The 23,325-nt window shown below is 37.0% G+C and overlaps 1 protein-coding gene across 4 annotated transcripts in view; it reads right to left on the bottom strand.

The window, feature by feature from the left end:
• BNC2 (basonuclin zinc finger protein 2) overlaps positions 1-23,325 on the bottom strand; it is a 393,095-nt gene that overhangs the window by 255,350 nt on the left and 114,420 nt on the right. For 3 of the 4 annotated variants that reach the window (XM_073346265.1, XM_073346264.1, XM_073346268.1), the window contains one exon: positions 22,785-22,985. The exons of the other annotated variant lie outside the window; for it this stretch is intronic. In XM_073346265.1, the coding sequence (XP_073202366.1) occupies positions 22,785-22,985 (201 nt within the window). The remainder of the gene's footprint in view (positions 1-22,784; positions 22,986-23,325) is intronic. 4 annotated transcript variants of the gene reach the window in all.

Consider the following 23,325-nt stretch of genomic DNA (forward strand, 5'->3'; position numbering starts at 1 on the left):
CAGCCCTCGCTTCCTCCAGTCCCCCAAGACAAGTGTATCACCTGCATGATTAAACTAGTCTCCAATGACCTAGAGCACCTCCGATTGTCTAATATAACAGAAATATATACATCTGCACACATGGCTATCAGATGTATTTCAGTACAGCATCTCATCTTTATGTAACATCTACACAGCAGGGAACGTTTGGTTTGTCCTTCTCTGCATGCTGCACAAAGTTACAACCGCAATGCTGGTGATGCTCTCTGAACAAGGTACCCTGTCCATGTGAAAACATGACTTGCCTCCTTCAGTTTCAATTCTTTCTCTTATTAGTGGTCTCAATTAGCCTCTTAAATCCCAGTTAAAACACAAAGGCCTTGTCTACAACAGGGAAAAGGTGATCTAAGCTACGCAATTTGAGTTACATGAATAGTGTAACTCAAGTAGACGTAGCTCAGATCTACTTACCACGGGGTTCACACTACACTTTCCCGTCGACTCCCCTTACTCTTCTCGATCCGGTGGAGTACCGGAGTTGATGGGAGAGCAATCTGCGGTCTTCACTAGACTTGCTAAATCGACTGACAATGCATCTATCATCGCACACTGATCCCCCAGTGACTGTAGACAAGCCCAATGTTGTTTAATCTCTTCACCACTTCAGGTCCACACTAACTCGACAAGTACTATCTACCAAAAATATCTCCAGTGAATCGAGATTGGCTGTTCAGCCAGCACTTTATGCAACTCAATCTTTATTGTGCTAGATTTAGATTGTAAGCACCTCACGGCACAAATGTCATCTTTTAAGATTGTACGGTGCTGTGAACATGGTAAATAATAAAAAAAGGCTAAAGTCTAGCCATAGAAAACGTCACAGTTGTATATCCCCTGGAAAGATAACACGTAAAATGTAGCAGTGTGCGATGATGAATCTACATAAGGAGCCTGACCCTGCACTCTTACTCAGCCATGTATCTTATCACCTTTACCGAGAGCAGGATTTCTTGAATAAGAATGGGGCCCAAAATTAGCACTAAATATTATGCTGTTATTTGGAAGCTTTAAATAATACCTATAGTTATGATGGCAAGCCAGTGTATTTTTATTTAAGTCTAACTGAGTTTTCATACTCATTCAAATTCTGTGGGGGATGCATGAGTTAATCTATCAGTATATTTATGTATGGAAGAAAACCCACAGAAAACCCCAAAGGACCCCATCTAAAACAGATTTGTGATATTAGGAATGGCAAAGAGGTGCATTCTTGCTGAGTATCCTTAAGTTTTCTATTTCTAAATAACAGTCTAAGGTAAATTTTTCTGCACCATTAAACTATCACAAGTAAACATTGGTAACAGAAAAATAATGTTCAAAATAGTGCATGATTAATGAATGTAGAGTATAAAGAGGATATCATTTCACCCCTCAATACTGCTTTACAGCACAGTCCCTTTGTAGGCTCCAGAAACTTTGCAAGTCACTATGCCAATGAACCACAAATAAAAACATCACCATTTTATTAGCGGTTTTAAACAAATTGTAATGTTAATTTCATGTGCATAATCGTCATTACTGCAACACATGTATTAGTACCGTAATTTAGGCAATTAGGGCAGAGCTACAAATCTGTCAGGTTCCACCATGAGAAATATAAAGTATGAAATTATACTGAAAACATGAAATGAGTGAGACAGAAGGAGAAATGGAGGAGGAGAAGATTAAATTTTAAAAAGTCTTGTCATTATCAGCTTCCAATTGGAATAAAAAATCCGTGGCTAACAAATACTATGACACAAGCACAAACTATTCTTGGATTCATTAATGAGCAGCCTGATGGAATTACAGAGACTAACATTCAGATCTAAGACATGCAGTTTAATATAGCACTTTAACATCTTTTTTGACGTGACGAATATTCCCTCTTTTTCTTCATTCCTTCCCCTTTCACTCAGCCATTGTGCAGTAGACTTCAGCACATTGCAAATGAAATAAAAGAACAATGTGTAACGTCACAGAGATCAAGGAGGGTAAACATAGCCATCCATCCTTGCTACCCATCTCTCCCCCCACCGCACTCCCACTCCATCCAACCGAAGCCACTACATACATATGTGCATATTATGGGGCTCTATGTAAAAAAAGAGAAATATGTTAATTTACTTAGCTCGGCAAGGCACATTTGGTGAGTGTATTACCTGGATTAGCTAAAATAACAGAGGGGGAAAGCTGGGGTAAGCAGGCTGAAGCCCTGTGTGTGGCCAAGGCAGCGGGAAGCAAGGCAGAGACAGAGATAGAGAGAGAGAATGAACCCAACAACACAACAGTGGAACAGGCAGCTGGCCTGAGATGCTAATTCAGCGCTTTAACAAATCAATGCCACTTGAAAAGTACAATGCGAGCCCTCACTGGGTAGATGTCAGGGGACTGAGAAAATGCATTCTCAAGTATTTTACATTAAAAGGGAATAATGTGTTAATTTATAACTCTTCACCCTATACACTTGGATTATCCATCTGTGTCAGTAATTTGACTTCTTAAATTTATCAAAAAATGCGCAAAGGGAGGCATCTTCAGCTTAAGCATCGGGAAATGGAGCTTCAGAAAAAGCTTGTCCTGTTTGGGGGTTGTTTTGAGGGAGGGCGGGGGCCTGGGTTTTTCTGGGGGCTTTTGGACCCTTTGGTCAGGCTGTAGGAGAAGCGAAGAAGGTCTTGTCTTGGCTGTGGCTGATTGCATTAGGTACCATCCGTCAAAAGTGACACCACAGAGGAGGAAAAACTTGCATTAGCAACCAGAGATGCCATCATCAGAATTTACTTTAAGGAATTTTAGGGAAGTCCCTCAGCACACCTAGCAGAAGGGAAGCTGCTGAGGTCTACGCTGTAATTAAAGTGCCATTCTCAATGCTGGATGAGTTCTACAGATGCTGCTTTTCAGAACAGAAGGGGGGGGGTACGGGAGGGGGTGAGGAGGGAAGAGCTTATTTTGTTTCTAAGATAGTGTGGTATGTAAGGAGAGTTTATCGTATAGAATACTTCTCACATGCACAAGGTGAAGTAAAATAAGAAACAGTAACTGACACAAAAACACCAGTCCTATTCATGGTCAGATTCTTGGAATTGTTTCTTAACATGAAGCTAATTGGCTTTAATTATACAGACAGCACTACTGATATTTTTTGTTTTAATAAACAAAACTGAAATCTGACTAGAAAACACTAATCCAGCCCTAAATTACTTTTTCCTAGAAAACATGTTTGGTTTAAAATTTAAGAGGTCTTTCCCATCCTCTCATCTAACCATTTCTGTACCCACGAAAGACATCAGAGTGACAGCATGAGAGAATGAGGTCCTCTGCTTGCCCGTAGAACATGGACAGTGCCTGTAGAAACTTCTCCACGTTGCATTGCATACGTGCCTCAATCCTGATGCAGAGGAGCATCATCTCTACCGGTGTTCAGGAAATATTTTAAACTGGAAACAGGATTTTTTAAGTCACACTTATTACTGTGCCACTATGTTTGCTGACCAACTTCAACGTGCACTGTTCATGGGTTATGGTGTTTGTTTTTTACAACCAACAGGGAAATCTACTGACATAAATTGGATGCTATGGTTTTAAATGAAATTAAAGGGGCGTTGACAACTTTTTAAACATTTGCAGATTTGCCAGCTCCATTTTACTATGTTGGTACCACACAGTAATGCCTACTTCATTGTGGGATATTTATTTATTGCAAATTATACAATTGCACCAGAAACAGACACACTCTTATTTTCAGAACATTCATATGTAAATAATATGCTGATGAATGGAAATGAGATGCTACAGATGTAAGTATCCATGTCTAGTAAAAGTAAATGCTACCTCACTTAGATAAACGGAAGTCTCTCTTCTACACGGTGGACAGATACAACATAAAATGAAAGAAGGCAGACTTTCTATGGGCTTTTAATCACTAAGAAATTAAGCTGGAGAAATACACAGGATAGAATATAAACCGTTTTCAATTGAGTGTTTTATATTTCCCTGCTGTTGCTCCTCTTCTCTCCCCAATGCAAAAAAGAAAGCCCCTGCCCTTTACCATTTGTATTTCTGTAGACACTCAAAATGGGTGACATCCAGAAATGCTGAGCACCTCCATTTCCCATTGGTTTATGTCTTTCAAAACAGATAACAGAGGGATATTTCCTATTCCCAGGAGTATAACAACTGCCCCCGACCCTCACATGCAACATTATTAAGGATGGAACATGAATAAGGATGCTTAAAACACTAAAGAATCCTCAAGTGTGTGTGTGGGGGGGGAAGGCTGTTTTGTTTTGTTTATTAATTATAACCCAGAAAAGTACCATATTTATGTACTGATTGCAGGAGATCCCTGTCCTAGTCTCTTGCATGAATTTCTATTTCTGTCTGGACTATCCAGGCTTCTCCCTAATGTAAGCTATATATTCTTATCATTATAGTACAGTTAATCCCTCTCCCTTACCCCCCTCCTGGACTTACCTAAGGGGTTAAAAGACTAGAGTACATTTGTGACTTGTCACTGACATATAATACCCAGGTCCTTCATGCAATCAACTTTTACTTGACATGTATTTGCTCATCACAGGACCCGCATTACTACTGGGAAAATGAAGAAAAACCTAAATTAACACTTGACATTCAATATGGTCAAGTCCTTAATTGGCTAGGCTTCCTGAGAAAGCAATTTTCTATTCCCCAAACTGTTCGTGTGTCATGTGTGGAGTGCAGCTCTTGGCCATCACTGCTGTCCCTCGCTCACTCTAATGAGAGCAGATGAATTAGTGCTACGTGACACGATTTTAGCAAGGCTCCCTCCTTCCTCCCTCCCCTTGTCCTTTTCCTGTACTAGTGACAGCTGTGTGGCAGAGGGGAAGAAAAAGACTAAGAAATGCAAGTGCAAATAGTTCTGTGAAGACTGAGCATTCGAAAAATAAATCAAATGTTTTCTTGATACTCCTGAAACGTGGTCTTTTAATTTTAAGGGGGGGGGGGGGTTGCAACAGTACGCAGATCAAGAGAATTAACTGAGTTGCGCAGCTATGTGTCACATTGACTTCTAATATTTTCCTCCATTCCTGCATTAAATTGCACTGGCTAATTAAAATGGAATTTGCCTGCATTACTAAAAGTTAAGAAATGTTTTGAGAGTGGATAAACCAGAAGAATTAACAATGTTTTGTTTTTATTTCAGACTGTTTTTTTAAAATATAGAATTCTTTTCAACAACATGTTTCTCTGTGTGAAAAGGAACATGTGCTACAGAATGATGTTACTGGATCATGTTTGGAAATAATGGATATTACAATGAGTTTTATTCTGGGTTGTTGTTTTTTTAGTAGCTGGGAAACTGTTTTATCCGTGGAAATTTTGCTCTTATGTTCAAGTCTTATTATTTGCCCACTGATTAGATTTCTCTATGGAGGTCTATTCTTCCTTGAATGAGCACATATTGGTGAGAGAATATAATCTGTATTGCTACAAACAGGAAAGCAAATGAAAGTGATATAAATGACTGGAATATCAACTGATATCTGACCCAATAAATTTAGAGCAGAGAATAGGAGAACAGAATATTTTAAATTCTTTAATAGACAGACCATCCCCCAAACAAAATTTTTAAAACTCTAAATATTTCATATTAAAAATTAATTTTACTGTTAAAAACACACAAATTACTAGACAATAACTTGCAAATAGCTATGTTCTGCATTACTCTGTGGTTTTAACCAACTTTATCTGTGCAAGGGAGAAAGTAAATAATATGCTATACATTCTGAATATACAAGTTTAAAAATATTCTCGTATTGCACAAGGAGTTTAAACAAGAATTATTAGGGCTACATTAACAGTGTATGCGAACCTGCTTCAGGAAGTGTTGCCTTTGTCTAAAACTAACACCAAATAGCCTGAACCATCTCTAACTCATGTCTATTTGTAACTGATCTTGCAAAGTTACATGCAAGTAATTAAATGAAAAAGCGCTAGCAGTTAGTCACAAGGCAACATAGCAAGAACATTTTACTTTTGTAAAATACATTAATAAAATAAATTTACCACAAATAGAAAAGCAATGGTTACTTGCTGTTTTTGTGGGCATATTTAAGTGTATACAGCTTTCTGTGGCTGCTGTTGTAAATATTTTAATAAAGCAATTTATAACAGCATATTTTAAAGGCTTGGGTTGTTGTTTTTTTTTCTGGGCCCATTTTAAACATCCTTTAGATATTTAAGTATCTTTAAGTTACACAACAGGAACAGGGGATAGAACTTTGAGATGAGAAGATTTGGAATGCTCGTGTTTCCTATTAGTTGAAAGCTGCTCACAGAAATGAAATTAAAAAAAAACCCTCTAACAGCAATAAAAAAAGTAAAATTCAAGTCATTTTCCCCTGGTTATGTCTTCGTACTGAAACAAAGCTGCACGGAATGGACAAGCAATCATTGATCATACTTGTACCAACAGATTGCTAAGCATTGGAACACTTTTGTAACATACTTTAAAAGACCCAGAATTAGTAGTGCTTGTTTTGAAACACTGTTTTTAGGTGTGTGTGTGGGGGGGGGGGGGGTTTAAAAAAATCTTTACATACTCAGAAAGTAACTTAATTTAAATGTATCCAGTGAACAGCTACAGTAGCAGAATCATCACTGGGAAACAAAGGGCATTGTGATCTAACTAATAGCCTTGTGGTGACCTTTGAGATGCTGACTGGTCTGTCAAGCTCCATCTGCGATATTCACTGCATAGTTAAAGGAAGGGTTATTAACTGTCATAGGGCTTGGAGACTGAAGGGTCACTTGATCCTCAAACACAACATGGCTTTAATTCACTAAACTTGAGAGGCTCGGTCCTGTGAAATGCTAAGTGCTATTGGTGGAGGGCACGCAGTGCCTTGCAGGATAAGGCCCTAGGATCATGCCAAATGCAAGCAGCACAACAATATCACATTTCTTGGTTTAATATTTTCATTACACAAAAGAAATGGGCATCATGTTATGTGTGCTCTTTACCCTTACCTGCCCACCTTTGCTGTTTATTTTGGAGGCAATCAATAGGGTAAAAATATGGGAAGATATGGGATTGTTGACAAGTTGCACTTTACACACACTTAAAAGGAAATCTCAACATTTTCCAAATTAGTTTTGGCCGGTGTAGGGTTAATGCATGCAGCATCTGCCTGACCACTGACTCAACAACTTCAGATTTTAAACACACAACCCTTGTTCCACTACTGGATTTAACAGGGAATGAGAAGTAGAGGTGACAGCAATAATGGGTCAGAAGAACTACTCACTGCTAAACTGCTGCTTTACCAACTGCTTACAGTAAAACAGTCCATTAAGAGTTGCCCTTGGATTAAAGACAAGTACGTAATTTCAAAATGACATGTTTTAACTTGATATTTTGCTAAGGATGGGCACTCTTACAAGCTCATAAAAAAATGAAGTGGTTTGGTGGAACACTAAGGATTAATGTATATGCCCAATGCCACTGTCCCTCCTTTGCAAAAAATGTCAGCCCGGAAATATCTGACTCAACAGGTTTATTTAGAATAGAAAGTGAGATTTTTACATGCATTGCTTTGATGCAATGAGAGCAGCTGCATTGAGTTCTCTCAGTGGTTTGCAAAACCCAAATAAAATGCTCGCTCTGTGTTTTAAAAGGTACTGTGCAAATGTGTGCCACCCACCCAGTCTGGAATAGCTTACATTTCACCATTTTCAGAAAAGATAAACATAGCCGAGAAGGAAATGATAATGTAAAAACAGCTTGGCATGTGAAATGAGGAAAAAGCACTGTAGACTATCTGGCGAGGCAAAGCACACAAATGTTATTTTGTGAAAATTAATAGCATCTAAAATGGTGTTCCCCTCCCTGCTCTCTCCCCCAACCCCTTGCCCAAATTAAAGATATTTTATCTAATTCCTAGTTGAGAGGTTTCTAGAAGTGGTAAGTCACAGCTGTGTTGACATTGAACTTCTTGTACATGGCATACCAACGTCATACTGACACACTTTACAGATGCTTCGTTACAAGCAGCACCAGTCACTTGATTTGAAAATACCTGAGTTAACTGTAAAACTGTTCATCTCTGGTCTTTTCTCCAGTTAACCTCTCCTTTATAGTTTTGGAAATAAACCAACACCTTGTTATGTTTAGACTACAGATATCTGCATTCTGATTGGAATTTGACACTGACCAGTGGTTCAACTCAGTGATACCCCAGATATCACCTAGGAGCACCTAGGACCCAGTTTACCCATCATTTTAACAAGACTTTTTTCCTTTTGTTCCCACAGAAATCAATACCACAATGACCTTCAATTTAAAATACAAAGTAATTAATTACCTGTTCTGTTGAAAAATGTTGATATCTGATTTGCCTGGAGAATTTCAATTATGAGCAGACTAGTTCTTTACATGCCCCCTTTAATACAATAGACAACACCAGAAACCTAATTCTGCACAACCTAAATGGTTTGTTTGTTTTTTAATAAAGAGATATAAATATTTACTCTGAAAACTTACTACTGGAAACCTCTCTCTCACATGACACATCTCTTCTTCATTCAATGAAACCACAATCCTCTACATGGACAACTGTGACATCACAATTGATATGGAAATAATTGGCATTCCAACATTATATATACAGCAACTTAATCATCTAAAAGGGAACTTTTCAGTTTCAAACATGACATTTTAAGTCTGCATTAGAATTAAAAGCATTAACCTGCAAAAGCCAATAATAAGAAAACTTAGGACTTTAAGAGCCAAATTAATCATCATGATATCTTTTGAGGTATGTAATTATTATCCCCATTTTACAGGTGAAAAATGGAGGCAATGAGATTAAAAGACTTGTGTATGGCCATCCAGCAAGCCAGTGACTGTCTCACGTTTGGGTTTCTGTGTTTTGTTCAAACACTCAAAAACATCCCTAACATCTAAAGCTTTAAGAATACCGTGAACAGAATGGAGCTAACCAGCAGCCACACTTACCCAACCAAGACAGGCAGGGATCATGTTTCTGAGAGCTGTATTAGAGCCAACTAACTAAAGAAGGTATATATAGCATAATTCAGCTACCAGGGTTAAAGCCCTACAAAAAAAAAAGTCTGTATTAAACATGGTTGCAGCTACCATTGTGTTTAGAGAGTCTTAAATACATTCCCTGAACTACTTACACTGATGCAGGTGTTAGTGATATCATCAATGGTGGCACCCTTATTTCAGGTCTAAACAGGAAAGGGATAAAATAACTTTTTCTTTCTTTAATAATCACCCATTTATTTGGGGCTCTGTGAAATAAATCAATGAGAGTTTTGCAACCAATTTCAGTGAAACCAGCAGAGTCCCCCTTTTTGTAAAGACTATCATTGATTATATGAATGTCTTGAATTCTTAAATCTTTTTTAAAAAAAAAAGCATGTCAAACTATGATGAGGAGAAACTCTTTCCAATAGATACTTGTAATGATTACTACTACTAATACCAAAGAAAATGTATAACAGTTAATTTACTCATTTTTATGATGTAAATATCCAAAAGTTCACATCACTCTGAATGAAAGAAATACCAGTTTGGGGACTACACGATTAAATTGAAGATAAATAGTTCATGAATGGACTAGTTGGATTTTCTGTAGATTTGTACAGAATCTACATTAGGCTGGTTAATAAGATACATTATTCATGTACTTGATTCATTAAAAAATTATTTATGAGGATGCAGTATTATTTTAATGTGGAATCTCTGCATAGAGGATGGGGAAGTATTGTGAGCCTAATTGAAAGGAGAAAAAAAGGGTTTACAGGATGGATAAAGAGCATGTGGATGAGATTTAGTCAGGTAACAGTTGTGTGATAAAAATCAAATATGGGACATAATGGGATAGAAGGAAACATATTTTTTGTGCAGGGAAGGATAAATCATATGTTCACAGCTGGAAGTTCTGTGGATCCTTATTTAGCGAAGCAGCTGCAGCCACTGTTTCGCCACATTCCCACATCAACAACAAAATGGTGCCACAGAAGAGAAAACACGTATCAGGCTCCAGCTGCTATCTGCACCCACCTCTCCTCTCCTACTTCCCTAATGAAACATTTACTCAGTTTTCTTTTCACAGTTGGTGGATGTACAGAAATGTATATGTTAGAGATTGCATAGACTCAAAATGCCACATCTCTGAACACGCCTGAACTTTGGAAGAGGTAGGGGGCAGTAGAGGAGAACAATTAGGAATAGATCCTGATTTTGCAATTCCATACTATTTCCATCATTTCATTTATTTAAATAATTTAAACACACACACACACGCGCACACACACACAAAAAGAGTACAATTTAAAAATGTCTTTGAACATTATTAAAACTGATAGCAATCAAAGGAGTAAAGTGTTTATTGCCATATTCAGATTTCTTTTAAATGGCTTCCAAATTTGCAAGTACAATATTGTACCCATAATGAATTGCAGATAAATTTATATATCTGACTTTTGTATTTTCAGGCATTGGAACAAAGCAAAAAGAGGATATGGAAAAGTATGTTTTTCATGTCGAAGGAAGTTTCACGTAAAAGATGCAGAAATGTTGCCTGTAGCTTTTATTTTTCAGGCCTCATTGTTCAAATCTATTTTAGCAGACCACCAGTTAGACAAAATATTTACTTCCACTGGATTTGAAAATATGTTTCATTACTCAAGTACATGACTAATATATAAATGTACATACATATGTGCTTATATATGAATCAAGTTTTCTTCCAAAGTGAAAACATTTGGGGAGCGTTCATCAGTCAGGTAAATTAAAAAAAAAAAAAGCCCAGCAGACATTACAAAAATCAAATTATGATACCAAGTTTCTCTTGCTCTTTAACATAACTAAAATTTTTAAAAACTTGGATTTTAAAGGTGACAATTATGCAAATATTCCATTATTCAAAAATAAACATAAATACCTCAAAAGAAAAAGGAAAAAAAGACATTTCTACAGTTCTTTTTCCTTTCATTGCATACTTCTGCTATGCCTTTACTAGGTATGAGTATCTGCCATAAGGTACCAGCAGGCATCGTGTCTGAATAAGAATTGTAGAACCGGGCCCTTAGACCAATTCTCCTCCCGCAATACTTCCTTTGATTGGAACGGGAGCATGGTTAGGGACTTTGGCCAAATCCTCTGGTGTATAAAATGGTGCAGTTCTACTTTGGAGCTGCACCATTTTACCCACCTGAGGATTTGGAACACCATGTTTTTGTCTCATATTAGTGAAATGAATGTTTGACTATTCTCTCCCCTAAGAGAGGAGACAGCTTAGCAAAAAGATATTTCTTTAACTAGACTGTCAGGTAGTTTGATGGAGTAGGAAGTTCACAAACCACTTTTTACTGTCTTTATTTACAATGCTCTTGCCATACTCTAAGTCTGACCTTTTACTTGTCTCCTTCGGTGATTAAGCTAAGGAGGAACTAATGGGACTAGCTCCTTTAAAAGAAAGACATTTCTGCTGAAAAACAAAAGTAGCAGTTTCATTTGAATTTTTATTCCTCAAATTCCTGTAAAAACAATGACATGATTCCTCTGTAACAAAAAGTTTGGAGGATTTAATTTTGCTTGCAGTGTAAATTCACACTCTTTGTCTAAGAGGTCTTACATTTGTTAACATTTCTAAGCTGCTGCTGTTTTATCTTACATCTGCCAAGTGCTATTTCTATATCACAGCTCTTTTTGCTGAACTTTATTTTAAAAACCTAAAGAAGGGTATACAGAAATGTTATTGGGGAGGAAGGGGAAGGTTTATTTGCAAGAGAATGAATCTGTGTTTCCAGTTCTCTTTTTACTTTGCTGTTTATTCCTGTGATGAAAATGGACACCTTGCAAAGGAGCCTATAATGTATTATGAAATTCTGCAAAATGGTTAGTTCTATTCTACACAGATTCTTTTACCTAGAAGTGTGTTAAAAATTATTTTACGTGTCTTCGGCATTGGTGGAGATGGGGGGAAGAGGAGTAGAGAGATCATTGAAATAGGAATGTCCACATGGCATGAGACAGAAAGTCAACTATACAATCACAGAAATTTCTTAATACAAAGACAGTATTTATTGTGCAGCTAAACAACTCTTCACTTATATATTTTCTGGGTTTCTTCTTATTAAAAAATTATATACATGAAATAAAATCAAATACTGTAGCGAGGGGCACCATTTACGAGGGGCACCATTTACGGCAAACGAACAGACAGATGATGCCATGTTATATTTCAGTAAGAAATACAACAACCTAGAAATCTATGAAAATTATGACTTTTGCATGAAGTAATATGGAGTTCCTGATATCCACAGACTTTATCATAATGAAAATAATCTCATCAATCTGCTCAGTCTCTCCTTTTCTGGGCTGAACACCAGTGTTAAAACTGATCGTCTGATGGACAAGGAGGAGTCTATTAAAAAGAACAAGACGACTCACTATGATGAGAGCATTATTCTTGCAACATGCCTACCTGCATGAAGCCAGAGGTTTTGACACCCTGAGTCTGTGACTGAAACTGGCTCTCTCCCTGATGTTGATGCTCCACTGCCTGATTTTTGGGGGGGAGGTTTTGCTACAATACAACTAAATACAAAATGCAGCCAATGTGCTATAAAGAATGTTTTTAGTTATCTACTCTTCTCAGATTAAGGTGTAGTTTGTGGCACATTATAAAGCCCCTAAGAGTCAAGGTACTTCTTTATGGAGTTTTGCACAAGGGCACATCAAAGTTCTATGATTAACTATCTTTTCTTCTGTTCTGTTCAGAGAACATTGTACCCTGATAGACATGTAGTCAAAGAGTAAAGTGTTTTATAAATCAGATATTTAGAATCAACTATAATCTGCTTAGACACCAAGGTTAGCCTTACGTTCAAGACATATAGTGATTAAGCAAAGGGGCTTTAAGATTTGGAGTTTTACAGAAAACTAAATAAAGCACAATTTATTCCTGCAAAAAGAACAGAATATTAGAATCCTCATAATCTAAAGCAGCACGAATGAACAAGTTCTGATACAGCTAGTGTTCTTTTTTTGGTTCATAAAACAATAAACCTGAGAGTTAAGCTATTTCTTTTCCTTACCTGATTCCCCCAAGCCCCTCCCCAACATGATTTCTAATTTAAAAGAAAAACTAATATTAGATAAAGCAACACATAATTTGACAGCCTACCAGTTAAATTCTGACAGGGTCAATAAAATGAGAGCTTGCAGGAGTCTCAGCTGAGGAACACTTTCATGAATGCCCCCATTGTGTAAACTCTCTGTATATCCTGCCTGCAAATGACAGTCATATGCCACCAGCTGCAGGAGGCATTCCAGCAATGTCAACTGCTGTAGGGCATTTAATGCAGGGTAGAATGGTGGGTTCATCTTTTTATTTATGCCTTATTAGGGCAACAACAGCCACTTCAACTAATTTTAAGTATTATGCTTTTAAAAGTCTATGATATTTATTTGGAAATCCAAGAAAATATATAATTAAAGTCTTGCTAATGGAGCCTCTCATTTTAATAGTAGTTTTATTATATAAAGCCAGCTGGAAGTAATTATTTCTTTCCAAGTATAGTCTTCATTAATTTGTGATCCCTCTCTCCCCCTCCCCACCCCATCCCCAACACACACCAACATCTACTTCAGATGTTCTTATCAAATGTCTTGAATAAATTCTCTGGAGAACAAACAGCCACTTAAGCCTATCTCAATTACGTTGAAAGACCCACACCTCCTATTCAAAATATAGCAGGTACCATTTCTGAGGATACCTTTTCCACATGCCTTCCACTTTCCCAACTATTTTAAAGGTGTCTGTCTTATAAACTGATCTTTTAGAGAGATTTATTACAACTCAAAACAACTGTCACTCAGTACATGTACTATCAATTAAGAATCCAGTCTGCACACATGATGTCAGGTTTACATTTTAAATTATTTTTGAACAAACTCACTGATGCCCAAGTTTGTTATTTGCTGCCTACAAGGTTATGACAAACAAATCTCTTTTTAATCAACCTTTTCATTACATTTTATCTTCTTCCTTGTTTTTAATGTTTTCACAAATGAAAATGAATGCTCATGTTTTTGATAGGTTGGGGTTATTTTTTTTATTATTTTAAACAGTAATAGCAGCAACACCTTGCTAAAGCTAGATTCTTCCTTTTACAAAGTAGAGATCAAATTGAGCTGCCTTTCAGCACCCTCCTATGATAAGCCATGGCATCTGATCACACATTTTTATCATGCCTTCACTCACAGGCACACTTACATAGCAAAACACTGGACTCTTTGCATGTCATCACCTAAATACCTCTAGAAATGACATTTCCCCTCCCTCACCTCTTTCCCCAAAGTAATTTAGCACCAAGGTTGATGTATTATTTCTATTACTTCTAAACAGCAGATTTGTATTAATTTTACATCAGAGAGCAACAGATAAATAGGAAAAGAGAGGAAAAGGATGGTGAGATAGAAATAAATTAGTTGTCTCTCATAAAGGGACATTTTACCATCTTCCTTACACAGAGGCAACAAGATCTCAAAAGCTGTCCCTGAGAAAGCAGCAATAAAACAGCAGACGAGTCCATAAGGCCTTACGCATTGTGAATGCATGGGGTATTGGATATGCTAAAGGGAAATCAATCCTTGTGTAAAAAATGTGACGTTTATATCTATGCGTTTTTAATGCAGAAGCAACAAAGAACTCAGAACTTTTAAAAAGTCAAAACTGGATATCATCTGGAAGACTTAATAGAGATACCAGCTTTTTGGGTGGGGGTCACTATTAGAACTATGCAAAACGTGGTGATTTCAGTCGGCAGGAGTTCCTGCTAGCTTTCCCCCTCCAATTTTATGTTATCACCTTTCATGATATTGCTCATTCCCAAGTTTCATTTTGAGGGTTTCTGGTTCAAAATCAAAATTTCAAAAGGAAACTGAGTGGACCCAACCAAGTTTTGCCTGGTTTCTGGTGTATATCATGTAATACTGATCTCCCTTATATAAAAAATCATAGATAGGCCCAGGTTCCCTCAAAAACTCAGACCTGACTAGGTTCTTTAACTGTGAACCTAGAAAAATCTTAAGATTGTAACAAAACAGAGAACTAGGAGATACTCACCTGGTTTCAGATTTCATTGAGAAAGCACTGATATCTACCTTTCTAAGGTTTTTGTTTGTTTGGTATCTATATTTGAACACCAGACAAGATTAAAAGACACAAACGCTAGAAACAAAGAGATGTTTTTCTTTTTCTACATGTGAAGGGCCCTAATTTGTGAGCCATCCACAGATTAACTTCAGGCAAGTTCAACACACAGAAGGTCTACAGGATTGGACCCCAAGTCACAACTCCCACTCAGAGGACTAAACTGCTGGCACTGGTGATTCTATTATTAAACTATACCCTGCCCTGGATGCATGACGGGGACTTAAGCAGACATCAATGGTAAGTACAGGTTTGAATGGGGGTGGCCTTTTAGATAGTGTTTTACTCTTATTAGTGTTCAGAGATTGGATTGATCATCCATACGTCATTCTCATTTAATTATATGAAGTCGGAAGTGTTCCATTCCAGAGGCGGTGTGCTCTTTAGGAAATATGCTAGGAAGTTAAGAGAGAAAATATACATATTCAGAATCGATTAATTCGCTGTTCTCTGAAACTTTGAGAGAAAGTTGTCGGTCTGTTGTTAAAACAGAATTTAAATTAATAAATAACTTTCTCGGCAGATTGTCTTAGGTTAAACTGAGCTGATCAAAATTATTGTGGGGAGGAGGAGGAGGATCATAGCTTTTTTCCCCCCAATATCAGACACAGTGGTCATCATTAAAATCCCAAGACATTTACCACACCACTCAAATTCTACTATAAGGGGCACATCATCAAGGGGTAGATAGACACATCACAGCATTTGCCTTTACTGAGGTACTTGTGGCATTCACCATATTTAAATAAGAAACATCTCAAATGCCACACGCGATTTACCTTTGGGTGATGATGGTAAATTTCACTTTTAATGATAGGCACTATGTGCATTTCCTCACTTCCCATCTTGCTTTCCCTAAACTAGCATTATTCATTTGACAAGAAAACCTTACTATCCTCTGCATTCTTTTATGAACACAGAATCTTGTCAACAATCATAGCATTTTCCCTTCACAACTCCAGGGCCCTAGAAGTTGCAGGTGACATCCTTTTCTCCCTTTCCACGAGTATATGGAGAGACAGCCGCAGTAGAGGATGGGGAGGCCGCAGCTTTTCAACAGAATGAGAATGGCATCAACAGTATGTTGCTGGCAACAAAGCAACAACATGAATCAAGCAGTTCCTAGATGCCCCACCCACTGATGGAGACTGCCTCTCTGTGGCAGAATGTTATGTGACATCTGCTACCACTTGCACCATTTCCTTTACTGTCAAAAAAGTGAAATCATATAGAAAACAGTCTTCAAATATGTCAACAGTGGAAAAGAGGCAATCAGATATCGCAGTGGTGAGCGCAGTATATGAACCTACATTGAACAGAAATAATGCAGCAGATGCCTGCCCACAGACTGAGGCATGACTATTATTTTAGATGTTATTTGGGAAGAATGCCGTGCAGCTGAGGATCCCACCCTGCTGCTTAGAAAAACTGTAAACAAAAGCAGTATAAAGCTCCTTATTTAATAAAGCTTCTTTTAAAAAACCAACCATGAATGTACTAGGGTTTTAAAAAAATAAAAAAGCTTTCAACATATATTTTGGAATGACAGCTTTCTGAATTGTAGCATAACATGGCTATAGTGATTCTCTTTCTAAGGGGAAAGATCAAGGGAAAACAACAGTGGAATTCTCCCTCTCTCCACCTGTCTGTTTCATCCTTCTTTTTTCTTGAGGCCATGTGATTTACCACCTCTTGGCTATAGTTGGAGCCCCAAGTTTGGATTTTTTTCTAAACTATGAAGAGCCATTAGACTACAAGAAAAATCATTCTACAAAAGCAACAAGCACTAGTGTGTGAGAAAACAACTGCAAAAAGAAAGTGACACATAGCATACACGCTGAGTATTTCTAGTAAGAGTAAAACTCTCTAAAGCTTTTGTTTCTGATTGTAGTTTATGACGGCAGTTCTCTATCAGTGTACAGAGTGTTCCTCTGCAATCAGCATACTGTGTCACAATGACCTGGCAAACGTGAATGCTTTCACTATCACTACAGTCCTTGCAATCTTGTCTCAGCTGTGACCCATTCACTTTTGCCCCAACTTCTTGGAGATGCTTTACTCAGCATCTAATTAGTTAGGGAAGAATTTTCCTTGGCTCTTAACACTGACACAGGAGTAGGAGACTCTGCTGCTGTAATATCCCAAATTTGTCCTGTCACTATATTAATCAAAACTCCATAAATCTATGCATGAATAAATAACTGCTAAAATACACACAGTATAAATTTGAAAACATTATATACAAATATGTAATGCACAATACATACAGAATATAGGCTTCTAAATATGTATTATGTAGGTTTTGTATAGTTGTGCGTATACAAAAATTCTACAAGGTTAAACAAATATATGATGAATGGTATTTCAAGATAATCAATATAATCAAATAAAACATCTAAAACACACACATTTGCAAAAAATATATCTAGAAAAATATACCACAGTTATTCAACTACAGGTAAGTTAGCCTGCAAATAATAAAAACAAGAAAAGAAAGAGCTCACTACTGTTGTAGTTTTAAACTGTATACCACTCATGTATCTGTTTACCTACCTACATGCATGCATATGACGGTGTATGGTACACACAAGTTCAGCTTATATCACACACCGTATCTTCTAGTGTTCCTATTCTTGAGAAAAAAAAAACTCGCAGGGACGTCATCATCATTTATTTGTGAATATAATATGAAATGCTAGAATGATGAACTATAATTGAACTATAATTGTTAAAAAATTACAAAATTAAAACATATATCTGAAAAAGGTAATGTAACTTGAGAGACCTTTTAATGCAACAGACTAAAACTATATGCAATTCATATCAGCACAGAGATACTTATCCATACACAGAAGAAACTATTGTGGTAAACTTGTCTTTAAAATGATTTTTAAAAAAATACACCAAATAACTATTGTGAGCAATAGTTTGTGTCACTTATAGCCAGCGTAGTATAGTTAACAGCCAATTGTGCTAGCAAGCGTTGATCTCCTCAAAAAGTGTTAATAGTAAATCTATGTATGCAATTTATAGTGTGTTAATATCAAGTTAATAATCTCTGCATATATACGTAGATTAAAAAATATCCCGTGAGGGTTACAGTAAAATAGTCAAGCATTTTATATGTGATAACATTGCATACATCCCTTTTAACCAGCAAATCAGAAGTATTCAAACAGCAGATTACCTTCAATACATATGTAGTCAGTCATAGCCACATTTCTCTTTTTAAATATCAATTCAATAAAACAGTTTGTGTGTCTATGTCTACATTAATTTGAGAAACTGTCAGATTGAGAGCACTAGAACAACTCACAATAGTCACTGCATATTGGAGACAATTTCACTATAATATGAATTTGTATTTCAATAATAAGTATTATTTAGCACTTTCATTGGAATAAGCAAGATTTTATGTGAGGAAAAAATGGACTCTACTATATCATATCTTGGTTTAATAGATGCTTCTATATTAATAAAAGTCATTGATTTAATGTTTAGTTTTCTTGCTCTGCTCCTCACCTATCTAGAAGTGATTTCTCTGGTGATAACTAACACATCATGCTAATGAGAGAATCTAATGTACAATAGAAAAATGTCACTACTAATAATATTTGCATGAAGTTAAACAAAGCAACTGTAAGAGAATGTCAGACAGTTGCTCCTTAATAAGATACAGTTACACAATGAAATTATGCTGTTAATTTTGTTACATCATTGAATGAATCCTAAATTACTATATAACGATGCACAGACCCATTTATAACAATAATATACTCCTTTTCACTCTTGTGGGGAAAAAAACTTCAGGAAAAGGTTTCTTCTTTTTATGTGAAACAGGTTAAACATTCTTCCTTTTTAACACAAAGGTAAATGTCTGGCATTTTGTGTCACTGTGGGTTACAGCCATTGCTCTCATGGTCTCATTTCAGAAATGACTTAAAAGTATTTTAGAACATTACAGCCCCTAAGGTAACTGGATGAAGAAAAATGACATTTCTTATTCTGACAAATGCACAAAACATTTATGAAAGCAGAAAATCCTGCTTTTTTTTTTTTTCATCAATCAAAACCAGGCCTCCTTTTCTGTTGTTAACAAGCTCTTGCCAGACTAAAATGGGCAGTATGTGCCCTGGACTCAACCAGATGAGCAGGGAAGGGAAACCAAGGGTTTCTGGCCATTCTCGACCTGTCACTGATCAAAGTGACCCAAAGAAGAACTTTCAAAAAGTTAAGATTTATGCCCTTTGAGGTTATCAGCTATTCTTCTGTACACAGAACAGGATAATCCTTTTAAAAGAACCATACTTTTATATTGAAAAAAAGATGCATAGACAGAACGATTCAGTCAAATGGCCATGTTTTAAACTTCTAGTAGATAATTTAGAAGTTGTGTTTCCCAATCTCTCCCACCCCAACAAAATCTAAATTTGCTCTGGAACGTGATGTCTGATTTTCCTGCACCAGAGCAGATTGTCACACAAACAGAATCAAACGTGTTCATCAAAGAAGGAATGCAAACACAAGAACTTCTATACGTACTGATACCTAAATCTGGATGATCAAATCTAAACACACTGACATTTTCACAGTACACTTCCGCGTAGTGTCCTACTACAAGGTTTTGCTATAGCTGTTGAGAAAAAAGTTCTGTAGCATGCAAATATGTAGCTTTCCCAGGAATATTGCAGGTGTCTTTCTAAAAATTGCTTTTGTTGTCCTGCTCTAGTCTTTGTACCAGAACCTGCTAGAGACTGATTTATAAAGGTGGGAGTTTGGGAGGGCGCGGGAGAGAAGAAGAGGTTAAAAAATGTGCAGAAAGCACAGTATTTTATTCAGAACATATAATACCACCTCTGCTGTTACTATGTATATCTGCAAAACTTTCACTAAATATTTCATTCAAACCTACGGTAAACTTTCTCTTGCGAGTGAAGTGCATCTGATAACGAAATATAATTTGTACTGTGAACAAAAATTTATCTCAAAGTCTAGGCATGAAAGGTGAAACACCTCTATTTTCAGAAGATGGATGCTAAAAATTAAGTCATCTTATAATGGATGAAAAACAGATAAATGTGATACTCAAGATTTAATGTTAAGAGAGAAAAGAACATCGACACTGTCACACGTTTGCAGCTGCACTTGACAGTTTGTGCTCACAGTCTGCACAAGCTGATCTAACAAATTTAACGAATCAGAAAGATGATAAAATGTTATCCTTTAAGAGGGGGATTAATGCATTACTAATAACTCACCTCCTCTGAAAAGCTTGGTGAAAAATGTGTGCGAACTGAATGTATTTTAGTTCATGATAACAAACAAAAACATCTTATAAAAAAATTACGAACACAATGCTTGAACACACAAGTGAAGTATAGACTTTTTAAAATAAATCTGTTCAACATTACCAGCTTTACAATGCTACTGTGTGTATTCCAGTGGAAGGATTCACATTGATGCAGCATCTGCCATGCATTTAGTCATATGCTACATATCTTCCCCCCTCCACTCCATGAAGAATATAAACAGGACCATACATATGTCCAGCAATGCACAGAAGGCATTTAACATTCTCAAGCATTAGCATAATTAATACTTTTTCAAAAATGTAACAGCCTCGTTTATGTGCCAGTTTTTCCTTGTCTATCAACTAGTTGTCTCAAATTCTTTGCATCTTCTACCCTGTGATGTCCTTCATTTACTTTTGTTTTCTTCTGTTGTTAGTGTTGAATATTTTCTAGCACTCCTGAGACTACATAGATCTAAATCTGTTTGGATTAGGTCTAATATGAAACATGCAATCTAACACTATCTATGTGGTGCAATAGCTATTTATCAATTGATTGTTATCTGGATCTGGTTATGTTAACTCTTTTGTAGCTGAAGGGGAAAGAACCTATCCTACAACCCCAAATGTCTAACCTCACTACTGAACAAAAAATGCAACACAAGTTATATAACTGCTTTACATTCTATTGCTGAATATCAATAAAAACCAATGTGTGATACATCAAGTATATATGCATATACCTCATATAACCTGTGCAGCAGCAGTCATATACTTCGTAGCACACAGTACATATGAAATGTGCATCTCCACTAGGAGATGAACTTTTTACTTTCAAGAATGGGACATCAGACACAAAGAGTTGCTTATTCATCTTATGTTGATTACATTTCTATACCAGCTTACTGTATCAGCAGTAATCAGGGTCCCTCTACAGGATATATCAAAATATACCTTACTCAGATACATTCATCCTGCCTAAGCTACGTTGCTAAAAAACTCTCCCCTAGACAACTGCTATAGATTACTATTTTCACTGTCAGGTTTTGTGTTTATCAAAAATGTTCTTTTATAACTAATATTCATGATTATTTTCTTACTATAAGCTATAATAAAAAAACTGATGACACTACCTTCTCCCTTTTTGTACAATACAATGCTTTTTAGGTAAATAGGAGTTCATTCATCTCATTTCCTGCATTATAAATGTCTAACTAAAAAGCACACATCATTTAATAACTCCTCTTTTGGACAAGGAAGTACTTTAGTTACTATTGCTCAGTGTAGGACCATAACTGGAAACTACTTTTTAAAAAGTCAAATCATCTCTGGAAAGGGAGGCACCCTGTTAAAAAGCTTCAGTTTGAACTTCCCTCCCCTGCTTGAGCGGAATCCAAGATGAAAGTTTCTCTTTTTTTCCTTTTTTCACCCAGAAGAGCCAAGTAATTGTGCAAGAGGAGCTACAGCACGCAGGGCGCGTATCACCAAGTGCATGGTACAGAGACGCTGGCTCCTGTGATTAATTATCAGTTATTACTGGCCTTGCAGTAACATTTTAGCTTTCCCGTCAGAACCAGCATACCAAGCTGCCTTAAACGCGGCCCCCGGTGAAGGAGCAACTCTGGGGAGGACGCCAAGGCACAGCTCCGCAGAAACAGTGTGTGTGTGTGTGTGTGTGTGAGAGTGAGAGAGAGACCCGACAACTGAAACTGTCTCCTCTAACGACCCTCAGCGCTGTGCTGGCAGCAATTCCAGCACAACTGCTCTCCACTCCTTAGGTCTGAATAAAGCTGTTTTCTGCCACATGAAGTCAATTAAGCTGCTCTAAGGGGCCCCCTAAATTTAGTATCAGTTTGATTTTGGGGCTTATGTACTCTAGAAGAAGGAAAGGACTTTTGCTGGGACAGCAGATACTTTTATTTATGGGGGGGGAGTGGGAGGAATGAAACAAAACCAAGGCAAACAAAGAAAGAAACCAGTCTTACCATAAGCAAAGCTCTGTTTGAAAACTTTAAAACAAATGCCTTGCTTTTACTTCAAGCTTTATTTTTAAAATCTTTTTAAAAAGGAGACCTTAGGGAAACAATGAAGTAACCATGCACATTCCAATGACATAGTTATGACAGTTCAGAGGCTAACTATGTAGTGATACATTTAAAAAAAAATGTGGAAAGAAAAGAAAAAGAAAAGAAGAGCACTAAATACCATGTTTTAATATAAATGAAAAAAAAAAACACACATACCTGTTGGGACATTCTGAATAAGAGGTTAGTGTCAGCGTTCTGCCATGTCCCCATGAAACCAGATTCGGTCGTTGCCGTTCTTGTTCCGAACTGCATGGAGTTGTCAGTGCAGGAGTCTCTTAAAGTCAAGTCTCTTGCCCTCTTTCGCTCTCTGTGTCTCTGTGTCTCTCTGTCTCTCACATCCACTTCTGCCTCTTCTGACTGAAAAGTGAAGGTGGATTTTTTGAGTCTCTTGGCAGCCAGTAGCAAGAGTGTAGTGTAGTTAAGAAGCTAGCTGCACTGTGCATTTCATTTGGAAACGGGGGGTTCAGGGGAAGGGGTCAGAGCTTCTTTTGCACCTTCTGCACAGATACCCCTATCATTTATGCATTGATTGCGACTCCCCAAGCTTGCCTTTGCTCTGTTTAACAGCTGCCTGTCAGGTGTGCATGCAGCACTAAGGAGACCCAACCATCAGCTTCAAACTCTCAGCCACTGGATGTCATTGGATAACAGAGCAAAGAGTCAACTGCACTGCTCCACTATCAGGCACCAAATGACA

Source organism: Lepidochelys kempii, chromosome 5, assembly GCF_965140265.1.
Source record: "Lepidochelys kempii isolate rLepKem1 chromosome 5, rLepKem1.hap2, whole genome shotgun sequence".
NCBI classification, from domain to species: Eukaryota; Metazoa; Chordata; order Testudines; family Cheloniidae; genus Lepidochelys; species Lepidochelys kempii.